This window comes from Pongo pygmaeus, chromosome 2 (assembly GCF_028885625.2).
Source record: "Pongo pygmaeus isolate AG05252 chromosome 2, NHGRI_mPonPyg2-v2.0_pri, whole genome shotgun sequence".
In the NCBI taxonomy this organism is placed as follows: Eukaryota; Metazoa; Chordata; class Mammalia; order Primates; family Hominidae; genus Pongo; species Pongo pygmaeus.
In genome coordinates, this window is record NC_085930.1 from 104697050 (window position 1) to 104715693 (window position 18644).

At 42.9% G+C, this 18644-nt stretch overlaps 1 protein-coding gene across 8 annotated transcripts in view; it reads right to left on the reverse strand.

Moving 5' to 3' along the window:
• ARIH2 (ariadne RBR E3 ubiquitin protein ligase 2) overlaps nt 1–18644 on the reverse strand; it is a 64452-nt gene that overhangs the window by 45335 nt on the left and 473 nt on the right. For 2 of the 8 annotated variants that reach the window (XM_063661150.1, XM_054481724.2), the window contains exons 2-3: nt 15460–15523; nt 10907–11258 (exon numbers count right to left, since the gene is read on the reverse strand). The exons of 1 other annotated variant lie outside the window; for it this stretch is intronic. In XM_063661150.1, coding sequence (XP_063517220.1) covers nt 10907–11161 — 255 coding nt within the window. In that variant the 5' untranslated portion in view covers nt 11162–11258; nt 15460–15523. Of the gene's footprint in view, nt 1–10906; nt 11259–15459; nt 15524–18644 lie in introns of those variants that run through there. 5 more of the 8 variants (XM_054481729.1, XM_063661149.1, XM_054481726.2 and 2 more) reach the window with 5 other exon arrangements.

Genomic DNA, 18644 nt, shown 5'->3' on the forward strand with positions numbered 1-18644 from the left:
CTCTTAGCTTTGCCCAGGTCCAAGGAGAAGGCAGGGGAGCTTTCAAATATAAACCCCTGCAGAGGACCAGTGCTGATGGTGGGGCTAGGGGAAAAGAGGATAGCCCCCACTCCAGGGGCTAGACCTTCTCTTGAAAATTAGTGAAATATAAAGTTATATTTAGACATCAAAAAGACTATGGGAAGCCTATCCAACTTGCAAGTATAGCTGAGCAATTTATATCCTACTTCTACTGTTACAAAACCAGTACACTCCAAATGCTGGACACGTCCTTTCAGGAGTCAAAAGAAAGCAAGCACTCCTCTCTCCTCACTTGAATAACCCAAACCATTTTACAATTTTTCTGCACTTCCATGTGAATCTAATGTAAAATGCCTTGGCCTAGCCCCTTGAGATTCTATTACTTTTTTTTTTTTTTTTTTTTTTTTTTTTGAGACGCAGTCTCTCTCTCTTGCCCAGGACGGAGTGCAGTGGCATGATCTCAGCTCACTGCAACCTCTGCCTCCCAGGTTCAAGCGATTCTCCTGCCTCAGCCTCCCGAGTAGCTACGATTACAGGTGCCCACAATCACGCCCGGCTTATTTTTATATTTGTGTAGAGATAGGGTTTCACCATGTTGGCCAGGCTAGTCTCAAACTCCTGACCTCAAGTGATCCGCCCACCTCGGCCTCCCAAATTGCTGGGATTACAGGTGTGAGCCACCATGCCTAGCCTGTTTCATTACAACTGTATGAAGTTCAGGTTTCTATATGAGAATTGCTAAAACTAATTCTGATATATACCATAAGCTGGGAATCATATATCTGTTAGGTTTATACCATCTTTTTTTTTTTTTTTGAGACAGAGTCTCGCTCTTTTGCCCAGGCTGGAGTGCAGTGGTGTGACCTCAGCTCACTTGCAACCTCCGCCTCCCAGATTCAAGCGATTCTCCTGCCTCAGCCTCCCAAGTAGCTGGGATTACAGGCGCCCGCCATCACACCCGGCTAACTTTTTGTATTTTTAGTAGAGACGGCACTTCATTGTGTTGGCCAGGATGATCTTGATCTCCTGATCTCATGATCCACCCGCCTTGGCCTCCCAAAGTGCTGGGATTACACGTGTGAGCCACCACGCCCGGCCAGGTTTATACCATCTTTATTTGGAGGTCAGCTGGCTTCATGAAAAAGTCCTTTGAAGAGAATGTCTTCTGTTTACAAATTGGAGCACACAGAAGTAGAGGTTTGGAGTTAAATTTTCAACTGTGCATTTATTGGCCTAGACTTAGACACATTAAAAAGCAACACTTAACTGAGAATATAACATAACCAGACATTTCTGCCAGGTGCTGTTAGGTAAAGAAAAAATATGGACCTCTATCTCAAAGAGTTTATATCCTAGTTTACAACTAATCGGCAAACACTGTAAGTACACACCAAGAAGAAGCACAGTGGTACACAGGCAAGAGTGATAGACTCTGTCTGGGTATCAGGGAGAGATTCATGTAAACAAGGGGAAGAGGGTCAATCCTCTATTTCCAGGTTGGTGGATGGTGGTACCAACAATTAAGATAGAGAATTCAGGAAACCAAGCTTGATGGCATTAGAAAGATTTCTTGTAAAAAGAGGCAAGGTTATCTACAGACTCCCGGAAAGGATGGTGACAGAACTGAAGAGACTGTTAGCTGAGCAGGAAAAGAAACTGCTAGTCAAAGAGAACAACTTTTCCAGATAGAGACCACACTTTGTCCACAATTATAAGAACAGCTCTGTTTTCCTTTTAAAATCTCCAAACAAACCCCTTGCTCATCCTGCCTGTATTTTTCTCTATTTATGGTCAATAACATGGTCATCACTGTGAAATCATTCATGTTTTTTTTTTGAGATGGAGTCTCGCTCTGTTGCCCAGGCTGGAGTGCAGTGGTGCCATCTTGGCTCACCGCAAGCTCCACCTCCCGAGTTCACGCCATTCTCCTGCCTCAGCCTCCCGAGTAGCTGGGACTACAGGCGCCTGCCACCATGCCCTGTACTTTTTTGTACTTTTAGTACAGATTTTTTGTACTTTTAGTACAAAAGTCTTGCTCTGTTGCCGAGGCTGGAGTGCAGTGGTGCAATCTCGGCTCACTGCAACCTCCGCTTCCCAGGTTCAAGCAATTCTCGTGCCTCAGCCTCCCAAGTAGCTGGAACTACAGGCATGCACCACCATGCCCAGCTAATTTTTGTATTTTTAGTAGAGACGGGGTTTCACCATGTTAGCTAGCTGGTCTTGAACTCCTGACCTCAGGTGATCCGCCTGCCTTGGCCTCCCAAAGTACTGGGAATACAGGCATGAGCCACCGTGCCCGGTGGAAATCATTCACGTTTATAAAGATTTAAACTTTATAAAAGTTTAAAGTTTAGATAGAAAAGGAACTTCATGTTTGACAGTTCATGTCAGTTTAACAAATAAAGTTAGAGGGCAGATACATTTCAGGAGGAGCAAAATGCAACTCATTCTGCACCTTTTCAAATCTTTCCTATAATTCTTCCCTCTTTGGGGAAGACAAATCTAATCCTTGAAATTTCTCCTTTGCAGCAAGGGCAAAGAAAAAAAAAAGATAATTAGATTGGAGCAAGGCAAAATTAAAGTACGGAGGTGTCTCAATAACAAGAACACCCAAAACAAGTAAACACTAAATAGTGCTATTAACATAGGCATAAGACCAAACATTGCAGTCAACCACAAATACAGGTACAGACAAGCTATTATTTCCCTGTATCTTTTTCCCGGCTCCAATTCAAAGTTCATTTTGTGTTATTTTTACTTTTCTTTTGGTGGGCCCCAGGAGAAGGGAACCAGAGGCTCTAGGGGAAGGTAAAATAATCCAAAGTATATGACCCAATATCATACGCACACTCAGAGGCACCAGTCAGCAATATATTGCCCAGAACCATCCTCAATGTGTAGGCTCCTACCCTATGATTCAAGACACACAACCCTAAGAATGTGTTTTAAGGAACCAAGACAAATAACACTCCCATCCCTCCACTTTTGCCCCGCTTCTACCATGACCAAGCAAAATCGGTTTGAACATTCATGTTCCAGGCACTTTATCTGCATTATCATCACATTTAATGTTGTGAAGGAGGTGTTATCATTATTTTACAGATGAGGAAACTCAAGCATAGAGATGCTGACGGACTTATCTGAGGTCATATTATATTAAATGGAAAAAATGGGACTGGAACCCAATCATCTGACCACTAGCCCAGACTCTGGACAAGCCCCAACAGACATAAAAGTCATATCCATAAAGACATTCACAACAATGTAACCAGTCCCCCAACAACTGTAATACATAGGTACTCACTTAAATGCCCAATGAAGAAAGCTTAAGCAAATTATGGTTCAAAAACAAGATGGCATGCTACACAGCCATTTAAAGTATTTATGAGGACAAAGTAAAAACGGGGAAATGTTTGAAATATACATGAAAAAAGCAGAATGCATAAAATACATATATCTACTGATTATTATAATGCAATGTCTACCAGGGCAGAGATTTTTGTCTGTTTTGTTCACAGTTATTTTTCCTGTTATGTGCCTGGCACAGGTACATAACAGGAGGCGTAGTAGGTTCTCAATAAATATCCAATATTGGTTGAATGAAATACTGAACAATAATGCTATGTATGAATATGGACAAGAGCTGAAGGATGATAAGCAAGGAAGAAAACTTATTTTAGGTTAATGAAAACATGAATGATATTATTTTCTTAAATACTGTAGTAATATCTTGACAAAAAATTTATAAACTCAAGATTAAAATATAAATGTCAAAAAAAATAACAAACACAAATACCGTATCACCCCTTGATTACACATGACTTCCATGGTTCCTGAGGTAGACAGAAAGCACAACAAAAAGACTAGAATGAAAGCTGGCCTTGAATCTGATGAAGGGCTTCTTTTCTGGAAGGTGATGAGCATGTTTTGTATGGTATCAGGTACACAGCGATGACAATAACCTTTCTAAGCTGGCAAGACAAGGACAACTTTGCACCATTTGTATTTAGGCCATTTTCAATGTCACTCTGGACATTTCTCATCGCCTTTTAAAAATGAATTTACACATCAGTAAACACACCTCAGACTTCCAGACTACAACCCTGTGAAATATGTTAACAAACCTATTAACGGCCAGCTATTTGAAACGCAGGAATTTAACCTAAGTTCTACTTAGATAGAGGCATGGAAAGACAGCTCACATCAGATCACAAAAATAGAAATCAGAGGGCTGCTCAGCACACAAACACTCAGTGTAACCAGGCCCAGCTTGAAGATACTTTCCCATGAGTAGTAGCAACAGTAATAACAACAACAAAAAAAAACCAGTATTGGTCAATTAATGACTGTAAGTAAATAAAAATAGAATGATCTTAAAATTCAGCTATATCACAATAAAAGAAAATCGATTTAATAATTAAAGTTTTCACCAGATACTTGTTATCTTTTAACTCGGCATTATATAAGTATTTAGTACCAATTAAGAAAATGGCTAAAATAATGTATTTTGTTGTTATGAACACCAATTGATCATGTTATAAGTGAAAAAGGCAAAAAAGCCAGGTTGTTTTGAACACAGGACTATAAAGACTTCGGCACTTAAGAGTCAGAAGCCCTGACAACTCATTACTATTCATCCACAAACGGGAAAAATTATCCACAGCAGAATCTTAGAGAGATTTTCCAGCCACATTTTGCTAAAGAGCAAACACTAGATTTTTAAAAAAATTCACAAAAGAGTATGGCAGAATAGAGTGTTCTAGGAAATATTTTCATAGCTTTACTGCAGTTAATAGAGCAATTCATAAAGCAAGAAGAAATGTAGTAAAAACACTTGTAATAATTGGCATATTTCTCCAATCCTATCTGGGGAACAGGCTCAAAAAGTGAGCAATAGGGACAGGCGCAGTGGCTCACACCTGTAATCCCAGCACGTTGGGAGGCCGAGGCGAGCGGATCATGAGGTCAGGAGATCGAGACCATCCTGGCAAACAAGGTGAAAGCCCGTCTCTACTAAAAACACAAAAAAATTTAACCAGGCGTGGTGGCGGGCACCTGTAGTCCCAGCTACTTGGGAGGCTGAGGCAGGAGAATGGCGTGAACCCGGTAGGCGGAGCTTACAGTGAACGGAGATCACGCCATTGCACTCCAGCCTGGGCGACAGAGTGAGAGTCTGTCTCAATAAACAAAAAAAAAGTGAGCAATATACTTCACTATGCCACACATATGCTGAATAAGTTTTAAAAATCTATTTAAATACCTATTTAAAATCCTAGGCTGGGTGTGGTGGCTCACGCCTGTAACCCCAGCACTTTGGGAGGCTGAAGTGGGTGGATCGTCTGAACTCTGGAGTTTGAGACCAGCCTGGGTAACGTGGCGAAACCTTGTCTCTACGAAACACACACACACACACACACACACACACAAATTAGCCGGGCATGTGGTGCACACCTGCGGTCCCAGCTATTTGGAAGGCTGAAGCAGGAGGATTGTTTGAGCCTGGGAGTTGGAGGCTGCAGTTAGCCAACATCGTGCCACTGCACTCCAACCTGAGTGCCAGAGTGAGGCGCTGTCTCAAAAACAAAAAAACAAAACAAAAAATCCTATTAAAAACCTATTGCTATAGTTTACAAAACCTATTCCTTTCCTCCAACAGTAAAGATGCTTGAGGCTACAATCATAATATTCCTTTCTACCTATACATCTTTGACTCTCATTCCAGCCCAGAAGATAACCCTCCCACTCCCATGCCCATTGCCCTATGGAGCCAGGACTTCTATAACCTGCATTGCCCTTCTACACCACCTTCAAGGTCCTCTGGCCTCAACACAAAGCTCAGGTAGCTCACTACACCTCCTGGACTAGATCTAGCTCAAAGTGGCCTATTTCTTTCCCCTCCTGAAGCAATGGGGTGGGTCCCCAAACAACATTCACTTCTCCTGCCCATGCCCCTAACATGATGCTAAGATGAGGGCACAAGGAGAAAGAGACTCTTGACCCATCACAAACCAAAGCCAGCTCCACAGTCATGATCCTGCCTGCGCTTTGTCTGGGGCTCTGGCTGAGCCTCTTCCTGAGCAGCTTGTCAGCAAATATCTCAAGAGTTCCATGGAATGGTAATTAAAAGGACTCACTGAATAACTGAAAAAAATTATTGGCTAACTACTGCACATTTTGTAATAAAAATGCTTATGGTTACAAGAAGGACCTCTTTCATCTATAAAGACAATAAAATGATCTTTGTATAAGTCTCATATAAAAATATACCGTAGAAAAAGGTAACTTTGTTTTCTTTAAAGACTCATACATGATCACTAAAAATACTTATTCCCCAGAGATCCCCTCCTCCTACAACACAACACCTCACTTGGCAATCATTTCATCTCATTTGACTATTCCATTTGTGATTTGTGTAGGATAGTTCATTCTCAAATAATGCTTCTGTTTTGCCACTATTTGAATACCAGCAGCTTCCCCACCTCAGTAACAGATAAGCATTTTCTCTGTTCTCTATCTTGAGCCCTTGATCTGATTTTCTGGGCACCTTCCTCTCTCAATAATGACTTTACTCATAGACTGGTCCCAGAACATACACAGGAAGTTACTCTCTGACACCAGGGCCCTCATTAAACTAAAAGCCCAGTGTCCCAGACAATTGTGATTTTTCTTTCTTTTTTAGACAGTCTTGCTCTGTCACCCAGACTGGAGTGCAGTGGCACGATCTCGGCTCACTGCAAGCTCCGCCTCCTGGGTTCACACCATTCTCCTGCCTCAGCCTCCTGAGTAGCTGGGACTACAGGTGCCCGCCACCATGCCCGGCTAATTTTTTGTATTTTTAGTAGAGACAGGGTTTTCACTGTGTTAGCCAGGGCTCTCCTGACCTCGTGATCCACCCACCTCAGCCTCCCAAAGTACTGGGATTACAGGCGTGAGCCACCGCACCCAGCTGAAAATTGTGATTTTTCTACTTAAGACACTTTACCCAGCTAACTCAGGAGGCTTAGGCAGGAGGATCACTTGAGGCCAGGAGTTTGAGATCAGCCTGGGCAACATAGTGAGATTCTGTATCTTAAAAAAAAAATTTTTTTTTGCAGCTTTTTGAGTCCACTTAAAAATTTTTTCTCTTTTTTTTTTTGAGACAGAGTCTCACTCTCTTGCCCAGGCTGGAGTGCAGTGGTGCAATCTCATCTCACTGCAACCTCTGCCCGCGGGTTCACACCATTCTCCTGCCTCAGCCTCCTGAGTAGCTGGGACCACAGGCACATGTCACCACACTCGGCTAATTTTTTGTTTGTATTTTTAGTAGAGACGGGCTTTCACTGTGTTAGCCAGGATGATCTTGATTTCCTGACCTCGTGATTCCCCCGCCTCGGCCTCCCCAAGTGCTGGGATTACAGGCGTGAGCCACTGCGCCTGGCCAAAATAAATTTTTGTTTAATTAGTTGCACGCACCTATAGCCCCAGCTACTTGGGAGGCTGAGATGGGAGGATAGCTTGAACCCAGGAGTTTGAGGCTGCAGTGAGCTATGATCATGCTACTGCACTCCAGTTGTGAGATGGGGCAAGAGCTCATCTCTAAAAATTTTTTTTTTTAATAATAATTTTTTAAAAGAGACTTCAAATCCCAAATGGCAGTAAAAGGCGTAACTTTATGCTATACTATAAATAATTCACATGGCAACTGCCTGGACACAACAAAATGAGTACACAGACATGAGAATCGAGTGAAAAATTTAAGCTACTCCTCAAACTTGGATAGTTTTTACTCATAGACTAGAATTCGTAAGACTATAATTTTCAATTACATACATGCAACATTTTCTACAAGCCACAGAACCTAAATTACGTTAAAAAATTAAATATTTCAATATGCCACAGAATTGTGCAATCAGCACTACGACCAATGGGATATCAGTAGTGATCTGGGTGACTATCACCATCAATCACACTTTCAGAGACATGTGCGACAAGAGAACCAGAGTAGCCAGAACACCATTGGGTAAACTAAGCACTTAAATTATTCCCTCTCATCCTCAAAAAATATTAATTACAAAAATAAAAACAGGCCAGGAGTGGTGGCTCATGCTTGTAAAGGAATTTGGGAGGCTGAGGTGGGAAGATGGCTTGAGGCCAGGAGTTTAAGACCTAGGCAACATAGCAAGACCCCATCTCTACCAAAAAAAAAAAATTTTTGTTGTTTTGTTTTGAGATAAGGTCTTGCTCTGTAGCCCAGGCTGGAGTATAGTGGGGGCAATCTCAGCTCACTGCAACCTCTGCTCCCAGGCCCAAGTGATCCTCCCACCTCAGTCTCCTGAGTAGCTGGGTCTATAGGCACATGCTAGCACGCTCAGCTAATTTTTGTATTTAAAATATAATTTTAAAAATATAAGTAAATAAAAACAATGTTAGCTTGTATCTGGCCTCAAAGAAAAAAAATTGTATATGATTCCTTCTCCTTTACTCTTAACCAAGCTGCTTTTCTGTCCAGTCTCTTTGGTCAAGTTTCTGAACCACTTAAAACACCAGAGTCCCTTTATGTACAGTCAAGCCAACCAAAGAGCCACAACCTTTTTTTGCCCAGCCCCAGAAAGTAAATGGTGTTAACATATTTCTCAGTGAAGCACAGAAGGGAAAAAATTAACTCTGTCTTCTATCAACATCTAAATTTTTGTGGATTATTTTTCTCTTTGCTCCATTTTCTCTTTAACCCTTTCATACTGTTTCAACTCTCTTCCTTCTCTTATTTATTCCCTCATCTCTGTGACAAGTTCTTTTTGCTCTTACTCTTCTCAGTTTTAAAGGCCAGAACAATGCCCTTTCATTTCATTTCCAATAGGAAAGAAAATGTATCAGGGACTAGGAAATCTAGCTCACACCAACAGCAGCAGCTGCTACTATCACCAACAATCAACAAAATCCACAAGTATCCAAGCAATTATTCAATACCTACTATAGATGAAATAGTGTGACAAGAATGATGGAGGAGATAAGGTACAAGACAGTTATTGCTCTCCAAGAACTGACAATCTAGTTGGAGAGATCACGCCAAAATGTGTGAACAGGTAAAACATAAAGCAGTCAGAAGACTGCAGTACATAACCTAAAAAAATAAACGAGCTGTATTGTTTGGACACAGACCAAAAGAAGGCATGGCCACTGTGCTCTAGGGGCTCTCAAGGAAACTCACTCAGAGAAAGCATGAGCTAGACTCTGAGGACCCCTAAGGGCAGTAAGAGATGAGGTGGTGAAGGGAAAGCTTTCCAGGAAGCTGACCATGTATAAGAAGGAAAAATGTAAAACAGTAAATTTTATGTTACATATATTTTACCACAATTAAAAAAAAAAAGGAAGGAAGGAAGGAAGGATGGACAGACGGACAGGTGCTTGGGCCCCTCAGCTGTCTCTAGCAGGGCAGAAAAATCCAGCACAGAGGCTTGACGATCTGAGAATTCCTGTGTATAGACAGGAACATCCTCATGAACTTGGTCAACTGACACTGTCCAGAGCTTGGTTACACACTACATAATTCCAAATATTATTTTTTGTAACCTAACATTATGAACATATCCTTTTCTTATTTTAAATACCAACATTGTATATAACCTGACAGTATGACTAAAGCAAAAGAAAACTATTGATCAACAAGGGAGAGGTGTGCATGGTGAGGAAGAGAAACCCGATTATTGTTTTCTACCAGGGAAATGCCCTCTGGAGGCAGGGGTCCAGCAGCTTTGTTATAGCCATAGTGCAGAAATCCCAAACCCAGAGGATCTATAGGTCCCTATTCTTCAGAGTTTTCTGCTCAGCACAAGAGAGGAAGTCTACAATCACTTATAGAAATTAGTCACAGAAAAAAAAAACAAAAAACTTAGCTTTCAGCTTCCAGCCAGTTGCTAATAAAGACCTGAGTATCTAAATTCAAGGTATTAGCCTTTGCCAACCATCTGGGGGAAAAAAAATCCCTAAACTAGTAGATAAAGCAAATTTTATAGAAATCATACAAGGCACACCTTAGTTATTTCTGTTTAAGTACCAATAAAATTTATTTGGTTGACATCATGCCAAGGTGCCCTTTTGACCTCCAATTTAATCAGAAACAAAATCCAAGTAACAATTCATGAAAAAAGATTAGTGAAAACATTAAAGTAAGAGAAATATTTCCAATTTCCCATAATGGCCAGTGTTAGAGAAGGAAGCATGCTTGTTGGGAAACTGTCAAAATGATCATAAAAAATGTAAATAGTGAGGATAATAACTGGCCTAAGGTGCAAGACATCCAAAGGTATGTTTTAGCTTATGTGTTAAAAAATAAAATGCTTGCTGGAATAATCAACTTTGTTCATTCTCTACAATTTCCATACTAACACCCCCTAAATCAATGAAATACAAGCTATAAGAAAGAATTATTATTAAAATCAGTACATGAAACAAATGAGCTCATTAGCCCAAAGGCAATGACTATTCAGGGCAAACCAGAGGGATCTGTATACTCTCAAGACATTTATCAGTCACGCACAGTCGTACAGAAGATGGTGATCCTGATGCTTATTGTATCAACCTCATAAAATTCTGAAAACTCACTTCCTGAAACGTGCAAAGTTGTGCAATTCTGCTACTACACATTTCTGGTATGGTACATCTTTCTTGAATCTGTCCCACCCCTACTTTCTAATTCTTACTAATTTGGGAATCTGAGGACCTTAGACATGCATATATTAGAAAACAAAGTAAATGTAACAAAATGTCCAAATGATGTTGACATACACTTAAATTTGGTTTCAAGCTACAAGGCCATTCAATTAGTCTGGAGGAGACATTAATTAACAACAGCTCATCCTTAGATTTAACTGGGGGGGATTACACTGGAGTTTACAACACTGCTCACCTTTAGGACAGAAGCTAAGCTGGTCATGTGCTCATTGAGGGCACCCTCAGATTCCTTGTAGGTCAAGCAAGTGAACTGGTACTCCTCGGGATCAAAGGCATCAGCCCCCTGCTGCTCCACATCGCTGGCTACTCCCACGTAATAGTCCTCTATGTCCCCAGGGTCTTCATCTTCTTCTTCTTCCTCTTCCTCACAATTTGGGTCATAGTCCTCTTCATTGCTGTCAGACCCCTGGCTATTCATGTCCACTGACATCTTAGCATCCAGCCAAGTTGCAGATCAGGAAAGCAGTTGCTTTTTACCCCTCCCCCCAAAACTACCGCTTTCTCAAATGCATTAGTATTTTTGTCTTCTAAGGGAGAAAAAAAAAAAAAAAAAATAAGTGTTACTTTTTCCCCATGACAAGTTGCAACAGAAACCATTCAAGAATCAAAATGGGACAGTCCTGGCCCTAATCTCACTACAGCCTATTCCAACTCTGGTATCACATGGGGAATCTCACCATCATCCCCCTGGCCCAGGCTTATAAAAGGGAAATCCTTCCCTGGAGAGACAGAAGCAGCTGATAAATGGTAACTTCACATGAAAGGCTTGGCATGACAGGGCAAGGCCATCTGCTCCATGTCAGAAAGTCAAATTCCAATGAACTTGTTATTCTTGCCAAAGTCCTTAAGGGAGAAGCACATCCTCACAGCTGGCCACCCAGAGGGGAGGCAACATAAAGGTTTAACTACCAAAGTTTAAAATTTTGCTTATCATGATGCCCCGTTAGTATTGATACAGACAGTACATAAATAGGAACACTTCCTGCTACAATATGTAGAAAAAGAAAACCACTGTTTCACAGACATTACTCTTAGGTGTCTGAAAAATAGGTGCATAGTTGGTAAAGAAAAAAAAAATAACACACATAGGTCTTCAACATCCTCCTCTAGTCTGCAAAGTTGACTGATTTTTCAGGTTTAAAGAGTTCTACTGGACGGGTGTGGTGGCTCATGCCTGTAATCCTAGAACTTTGAGAGGCTGACATGGGTGGATCACCTGAGGTCAGGAGTTTGAGACCAGCCTGGCTAACATGGTGAAACCCTGTCTCTACTAAAAATACAAAAAAATTAAGCGGGCGTGGTGACAGGCACCTGTAATCCCAGGTACTCGGGAGGCTAAGCCAGGAGAAACGCTTGAACCCAGGAGGCGGAGGTTATAGTGAGCTGAGATTGCGCCACTGCACTCCAGCCTGGGCAATAAAAGCGAAACTCCGTCACACACACACGTACACACACACACACACAAGGGAAACTCCGTCTCAAAAAAGAAAAGCCCGCAGATCGCAAAATGTTACTCAATTACATATAAACGAAAAGAGAATACTAGTTGAGAAAGCGAAACAGTCACAAACCCTAACTTCAACTCACAGAAAGATTGTGGCAAACACCCATTAACTTTTCTACACAACTACCATTTCAACTGATGAGCTGAAAGGAACAATATCAACTAGTGATTTAAATCTAAAACTAGGCCAGGTGCGGTGGCTCACGCCTGTAATCCCAGCACTTTGGGAAGCCGAGGCGGGCGGATCACGAGGTCAGGAGATCAAGACCATCCTGGCCAACGTGGTGAAACCCCATCTCTACTAAAAATACAAAAATTAGCTATACGTGGTGGTGCGTGCGTGTAATCCCCAGCTACTCAGGAGGCTGAGGCAGGAGAATCACTTGAACCAGGGAGTCAGAGGTTGCAGTGAGCCGAGATCCCGCCACTGTACTGCAGTCTGGCAATAGAGTGAGACTCCATCTCAAAAAAAAAAAAAAAAAAATCTAAAACTAATAGAACCTTAAAGTGTAAGAGCATTTGGATTTAACAGTACGTAAACAATTTATACAAACAAATGTTGATTAAATACAAAAGCAAATATAAAGTCTACTTGAAGTAGGTAATCTGTCTGAAAAAAACAACCAACCATAATCTAAAACAAAGACTGAGGGCCAGGTGTGGTGGCTCACAACTATAATCCCAGAACTTTGGAAGGCTGAGATGAGAGGATCGCTTGAGGCCAGGAGATCAACGCCCACCTGAACAACCTAGTGAGACCATGTCTCTACAACACATTCAAAAAAAAAAAAATAATCAGCTGGGCGCAGTGGCTCATGCCTGTAATCCCAGCACTTTGGGAGGCCGAGGCAGGCGGATCACGAGGTCGGGAGATCGAGACCATCCTAGCTAACACGGTGAAACCCCATCTCTACTAAAAATACAAAAAATTAGCCAGGAGTGGTGGCGGGTGCCTGTAGTCCCAGCTACTCAGGAGGCTGAGGCAGGAGAACGGCGTGAACCCGGGAGGCGGAGCTTGCATTGAGCCGAGATCGCACCACTGCACTCCAGGCTGGATGACAGAGCGAGACTCCATCTCAAAAAAAAGAAAAAAAATCCTGGCACTTTGGGAGACCCAGGTGGCCAGATCACCTGAGGCCAGGAGATTGAGACCAGCCTAGCCAACATGGCAAAATCCCATCTCTACTAAAAATACAAAAATTAGGCTGGGCACAGTGGCTCACACCTGTAATCCCAGCACTTTGGGAGGCCGAAGCAGGCAGATCACGAGGTCAGGAGATCGAGACCATCCTGGCTAACACGTGAAACCCCATCTCTACTAACAATACAAAAATTAGCTGGGCGTGGTGGCATGCACCTGTAATCCCAGCTACTCAGGAGGCTGAGGCAGGAGAACTGCTTAAACTCGGGAGACGGAGGTTGCAGTGAGCAGAGATTGCACCACTGCACTCCAGCCTGGGCAACAGAGCGAGACTCAATCAGAAAAAATAAAAAAATTAAAAAAATAAATAAATTAGCTTGGCAGGGTGGTGCACACTTGCAATCCCAGCTACTTGGGAGGTTGAGGTAGGAGAATCACTTGAACCAGGGAGGAGGTTGCAGTGAGCCAAGATCATGCCACTGCACTCCAACCTGGGCAAAAGTGAGACACTGTCACAAAAAAATAAAAATAAACAAATAAATAAAATAAGACAGGCATAGTGGTCATGCGACTGTAGTCCTGGCTACATGGAAGAACTGCTTGGGCCTGGAAGGTCAAGGCTGCAGTGAGATCGTGCCACTGCACTCCAGCCTAGGCAACAGAGAGATTCTGTCTCCAAAAATAATAATAATAATAATAATAATGATGATGATTCAGGTAAATGATCTTCTATTAAAAAAAAAAAAAAAGGCCCACGTACAGTGGCTCACATCTGTATCAGTGGCTCACGCCTGTATCATAATCCCCACACTTTGGGAGGCTGAGGCTGGAGGATCATTCAAAACCGAGTTCCGAACCAGCCTGGGCAGCATGGCGACACCCATGTCTACCAAAAGGAAAAATAATTTGTAACCAATCTAAAAGACTATGCAGTCCTGAGATGTAGTATCACTCTGTCACCCAGTCTGGGATATAAAAACATGATCATGGCCCACTGCAGCTTTCAACTCCTGGGCTCAACAGATCCTCCTGCCTCAGCCTCCTGAGTAGCTGGGACTACAGGCATATGCCACTCCCATACCTAATTTTATTTTTTGTATAAACAGGGTTTTACTGTGTTGCTCAGGCTGGTTTCAAACTCCTGGCCTCAAGCGATCCTCCTGCCTTGGCCTTACAAAACGCTGGGATTACAGGCAAGAGCCACTGCGCCCAGCCTAGAGTCACATTTTTATATAATAAAAATATCGGCGAGGCGCGGTGGCTCACACCTGTAATCCTAGCACTTTGGGAGTCCGAGGCAGGTGGATCACCTAAGGTTGGGGGTTCAAGGCCAGCCTGACCAACATGGAGAAACCCCGTCTCTACTAAAAACACAAAATTAGCTGGGCGTGGTGGCACATGCCTGTAATCCCAGCTACTCGGGAGGCTGAGGCAGGAGAATTGCTTGAACCCCGGAGGTGAAGGCTGCAGTGAGCCAAGATCGCATCATTGCACTCCAGCCTGGGCAACAAGAGGGAAACTCCATCTTTAAAAAAAACAAAACAAACAAAAAAAAACCACTCACTATATCTAAGTTGATATGTTAACTATAAATGCTCCCATTTCTAAAAATTAAAAAAAAAACCCTATTAATTATGGGGCAAGAAAAATAATGTTTGCAGTCTGATCTTTTTTTTTTTTTTTTTTTTGAGACAGAGTCTCACTCTGTCCCCCCGGCTGGAGTGCAGTGGCATGATCTCAGCTCACTGCAACCTCTGCCTTCCGGGTTCAAGCAATTCTCCTGCCTCAGTCTCTGAGTAGCTGGGATTACAAGCACATGCCACAATGCCCAGCTAATATTTTTGTATTTTTAGTAGAGATGAGGTTTCACCACGTTGGTCAGGCTGGTCTTGAACTCCTGACCTCGTGATCCGCCCGCCTCAGCCTCCCAAAGTGCTGGGATTACAGGTGCGAGCCACCCTGCCCGGCCAGCAGTTTGACTTTTAACAAACTCTTCTGTATGGTAGAGCCACATAATCACAACTAAACTTAACGATGGTGTTTTTTCTTTAGGAGAAAAAGTTAATCTTTAAATTAAAGATACCTGTAATTCTTGGAGATCTCTCAGGCAGATGTCACCCAAGTATTCTATGTAATATGATTTCCATCTAAAATGAAAAGAATTATATTTATATTTTTAAAGCTGGTATACTGCTTTTGCAAGTTTTTTTTTTTTTTTAAAGCAAAGGTATTTTAAAGGACAAGTAACAAGGGACAGAGTAACTATTAAATTAATTATCTTCTTTTAAAGTGCCAACAAAAATCCATGTCATAATTATACTGACAAGAGTTACATGACCTTCTAAAAAAAGAAAGTATTCAGCTGGGTGTGGTGGCTCACGCCTGTAATCCCAGCACTTTGGGAGGCCAAGGCAGGTGGATCACCTGAGGTCAGGAGTTCAAGCACCTGTAATCCCAGCTACTCGGAAGGCTGAGGCAGGAGAATCACTCCAACTAGGGAGGCAGAGGTTGCAGTGAGGTGAGATCGCGCCACTGCACTCGAGCCTGGGTGACAAGAGAATTCGTCTCAAAAAAAAAACACAAAAAAAAGTATTCTAAGTAAACAGGGAGCAATAATTTAATCTCAATTCTCTCTCTCAGTTTGAAAGACCACTTCTTTTGTTTGTTTGTGAGACAGGGTCTCCCTCTGTCACCCAGGTTGGAGTGCAGTGTTGCCATCTCAGCTCACTGTAACCTCCACCTCACCCAGCTGAAAGCCTGCTTCTTTACTCCAGTACTTCTGTCCTTCAGATTCTCAACTACCACAATTTCAATCCTAAATGTTATGTAGATGTTGACAAAGCAAATTGTAACTGACTTAAAATTGAACTTTTACTATAAAATCACCTCCACTGTGGTAATCTAACACAGAATAATGCTAATATTTCAGATCTCACTTTACTCATGCTGTCGTGGCTCATTTATGTCACGTTACTCATAAATGTCGTGGTGGTGCATGCCTGTAGTCCCAGCTACTTGGGAGGCTGAGGTGGGAGGATCTCTTGAGCACAGGAGGCTGAGGCTGCAGTGAGCCAAGATCACGCCACTACACTCCAGTCTAGGTGACAGAGTGAGACCCTGTCTTCAAAAAAAAAAGAAAAGAAAAATTCCAGGACCAGGTGTGGTGGCTCATGCCAGTAATCCCAGCACTTTGGTTTGGGAGGCCAAGGTGGGTAGACAGCTTCAGCTCAGGAGTTCAAAACAAGCCTGGGCAAACATGGTGAAACCTCACTGCTACAAAAAACACAAAAATTAGCCAGGAATGGTGGCGCATACCTGTAATCTCAGCTACTCAGGAGGCTAAGGCAGGAGAATTGCTTGATCTGGGAGATGGAGGCTGCAGTGAACCGAGACTGCACCGATGCACTCCAGCCTGGGCAACAGAGCGAGACTCCGTGTCAAAAAAAAAAAAAAAAAGAAATTGCCCACAGGCTTCTCACCAACCAAATATTTAGGTGGGGAAAACTCCAGGCTCCTCCAAAAAAAAAAGAGAGAACTCCATTTCATACTAAATGTTCTAGGTGCAGATTTAAATGAAAATTTAATTTTTAATCATCTCAAAGTTAAATATCCAAATTCTACTTGAAAAAGTGGGCAGGGCACGGTGGCTCACGCCTGTGATCCCAACACTTTGGGAGGCTAAGGTGGGCAGATCACAAGGTCAGGAGTTCGAGACCAGCCTGACCAACATGGTAAAATCCTGTCTCTACTAAAAATACAAAAATTAGCTGGGCGTGGTAAGCGTGCGCCTGTAATCCCAGCTACTCAGGAGACTGAGGCAGGAGAATCGCTTGAACCCAGGAGGCGGAGGTTGCAGTGAGCCGAGATCGCGCCACTGCACTCCAGCCTGAGCGACAGAGCGAGACTCAAAAATAAAAATAAATAAATAAATAAACAAATAAATGAAAGAAAGAAAAAGTGCTGATCTTGTTCCAAGGGGGACAATATTTCTTTTTTCCTTTTTTTTTTTTTTTTTTGAGAGTCTTGCTGGAGTGCAGTGGCGCGATCTCGGCTCACTGGACTACAGGCGCCCGCCACTACGCCTGGCTAATTTTTTGTATTTTTAGTAGAGATGGGGTTTCACCGTGTTAGCCAGGACGGTCTCGATCTCCCGACCTCGTGATCTGCCCGCCTCGGCCTCCCAAAGTGAGGACGATTATTTGAGTCCAGGAGATTGCAGTGAGCCATGATCACGCCACTGCCCTCCAACCAGCCTGGGTGACAAAGTGAGGGCTTGTCTCTAAAAAAATTTTTTTAAAGATCATGCACAGTGGCTCACGCCTGTAATCCCAGCACTTTAGGAGGTCAAACCGGGAGGATCGCTTGAGCCCAGCAGTTCAAGACCAGCTTAGGCAACCTATTAAGATCCTTTATCCACAAAAAATTTTAAAAATTAGCCAGGTGTGGTGGTACGTGCCTGTAGTCCCAGCTACTTGGGAGGCTAAAAAAGGAGGATCACTTGAGCCCAGAAAGTCGGGGCTGCAGTTAGCTGTGATCGCCGCCACTGCACTCCAGCCTGGTGACAGCAACTTTGTCCCGCCCACCAAAAAAAAAAAAAAAAAAATATTTCCTCCAGAGCCAAAATCACATGTTCAGGGGACCTGACAACCAACCATCCTGGGCTTGCCGACCACGCACAGAACACATAAGTTTTAGTGAGTCTGAAGACGTTTACTCCAGATATGATCACTGGCGCTGAATGGTCATTTACTAACTACATCTCCGAAGAAAAACGACTTGGCACAAAACTAGAAATCAGCAATTTCGTTTCAAAATCCTACACTTTGTATCTGTCTTTTCTAATACGGTGACCACTACCCACATGTGGTTATTTAAACTTAATTACACTTAAAAACTAAGTAAAATTTAAAATTTAGCTTCTCAGGTGCACTAGCCTATAAGTCAAATGCTTAATGGCCATGTGTGGCTAGTAGCTACCATGTTGAACAGCAAAGGTAAAGAACATGTCGCTATGACAGAAAGTTCTATGGGACCGGGCAATGAACAGTACTAAGGCGAAGTCATCCAAGAACGCGGCTGCCCAACCAGCTTCTGGCGAGGCGGCGGCACAGCTCCGGGGCCGCACATCCCTAGTGGCGCCGCGGGCTCCGGGATATTCGCGCGGACGCGGAGCCCGCGAGCTGGGGATACCCTCCACAGGCGGGCGTTAAACCGCGCGGGCAGCGCTGCGAGAGCTCCCAAAGATGACTCGAGTGGGGAGCTCCGAGG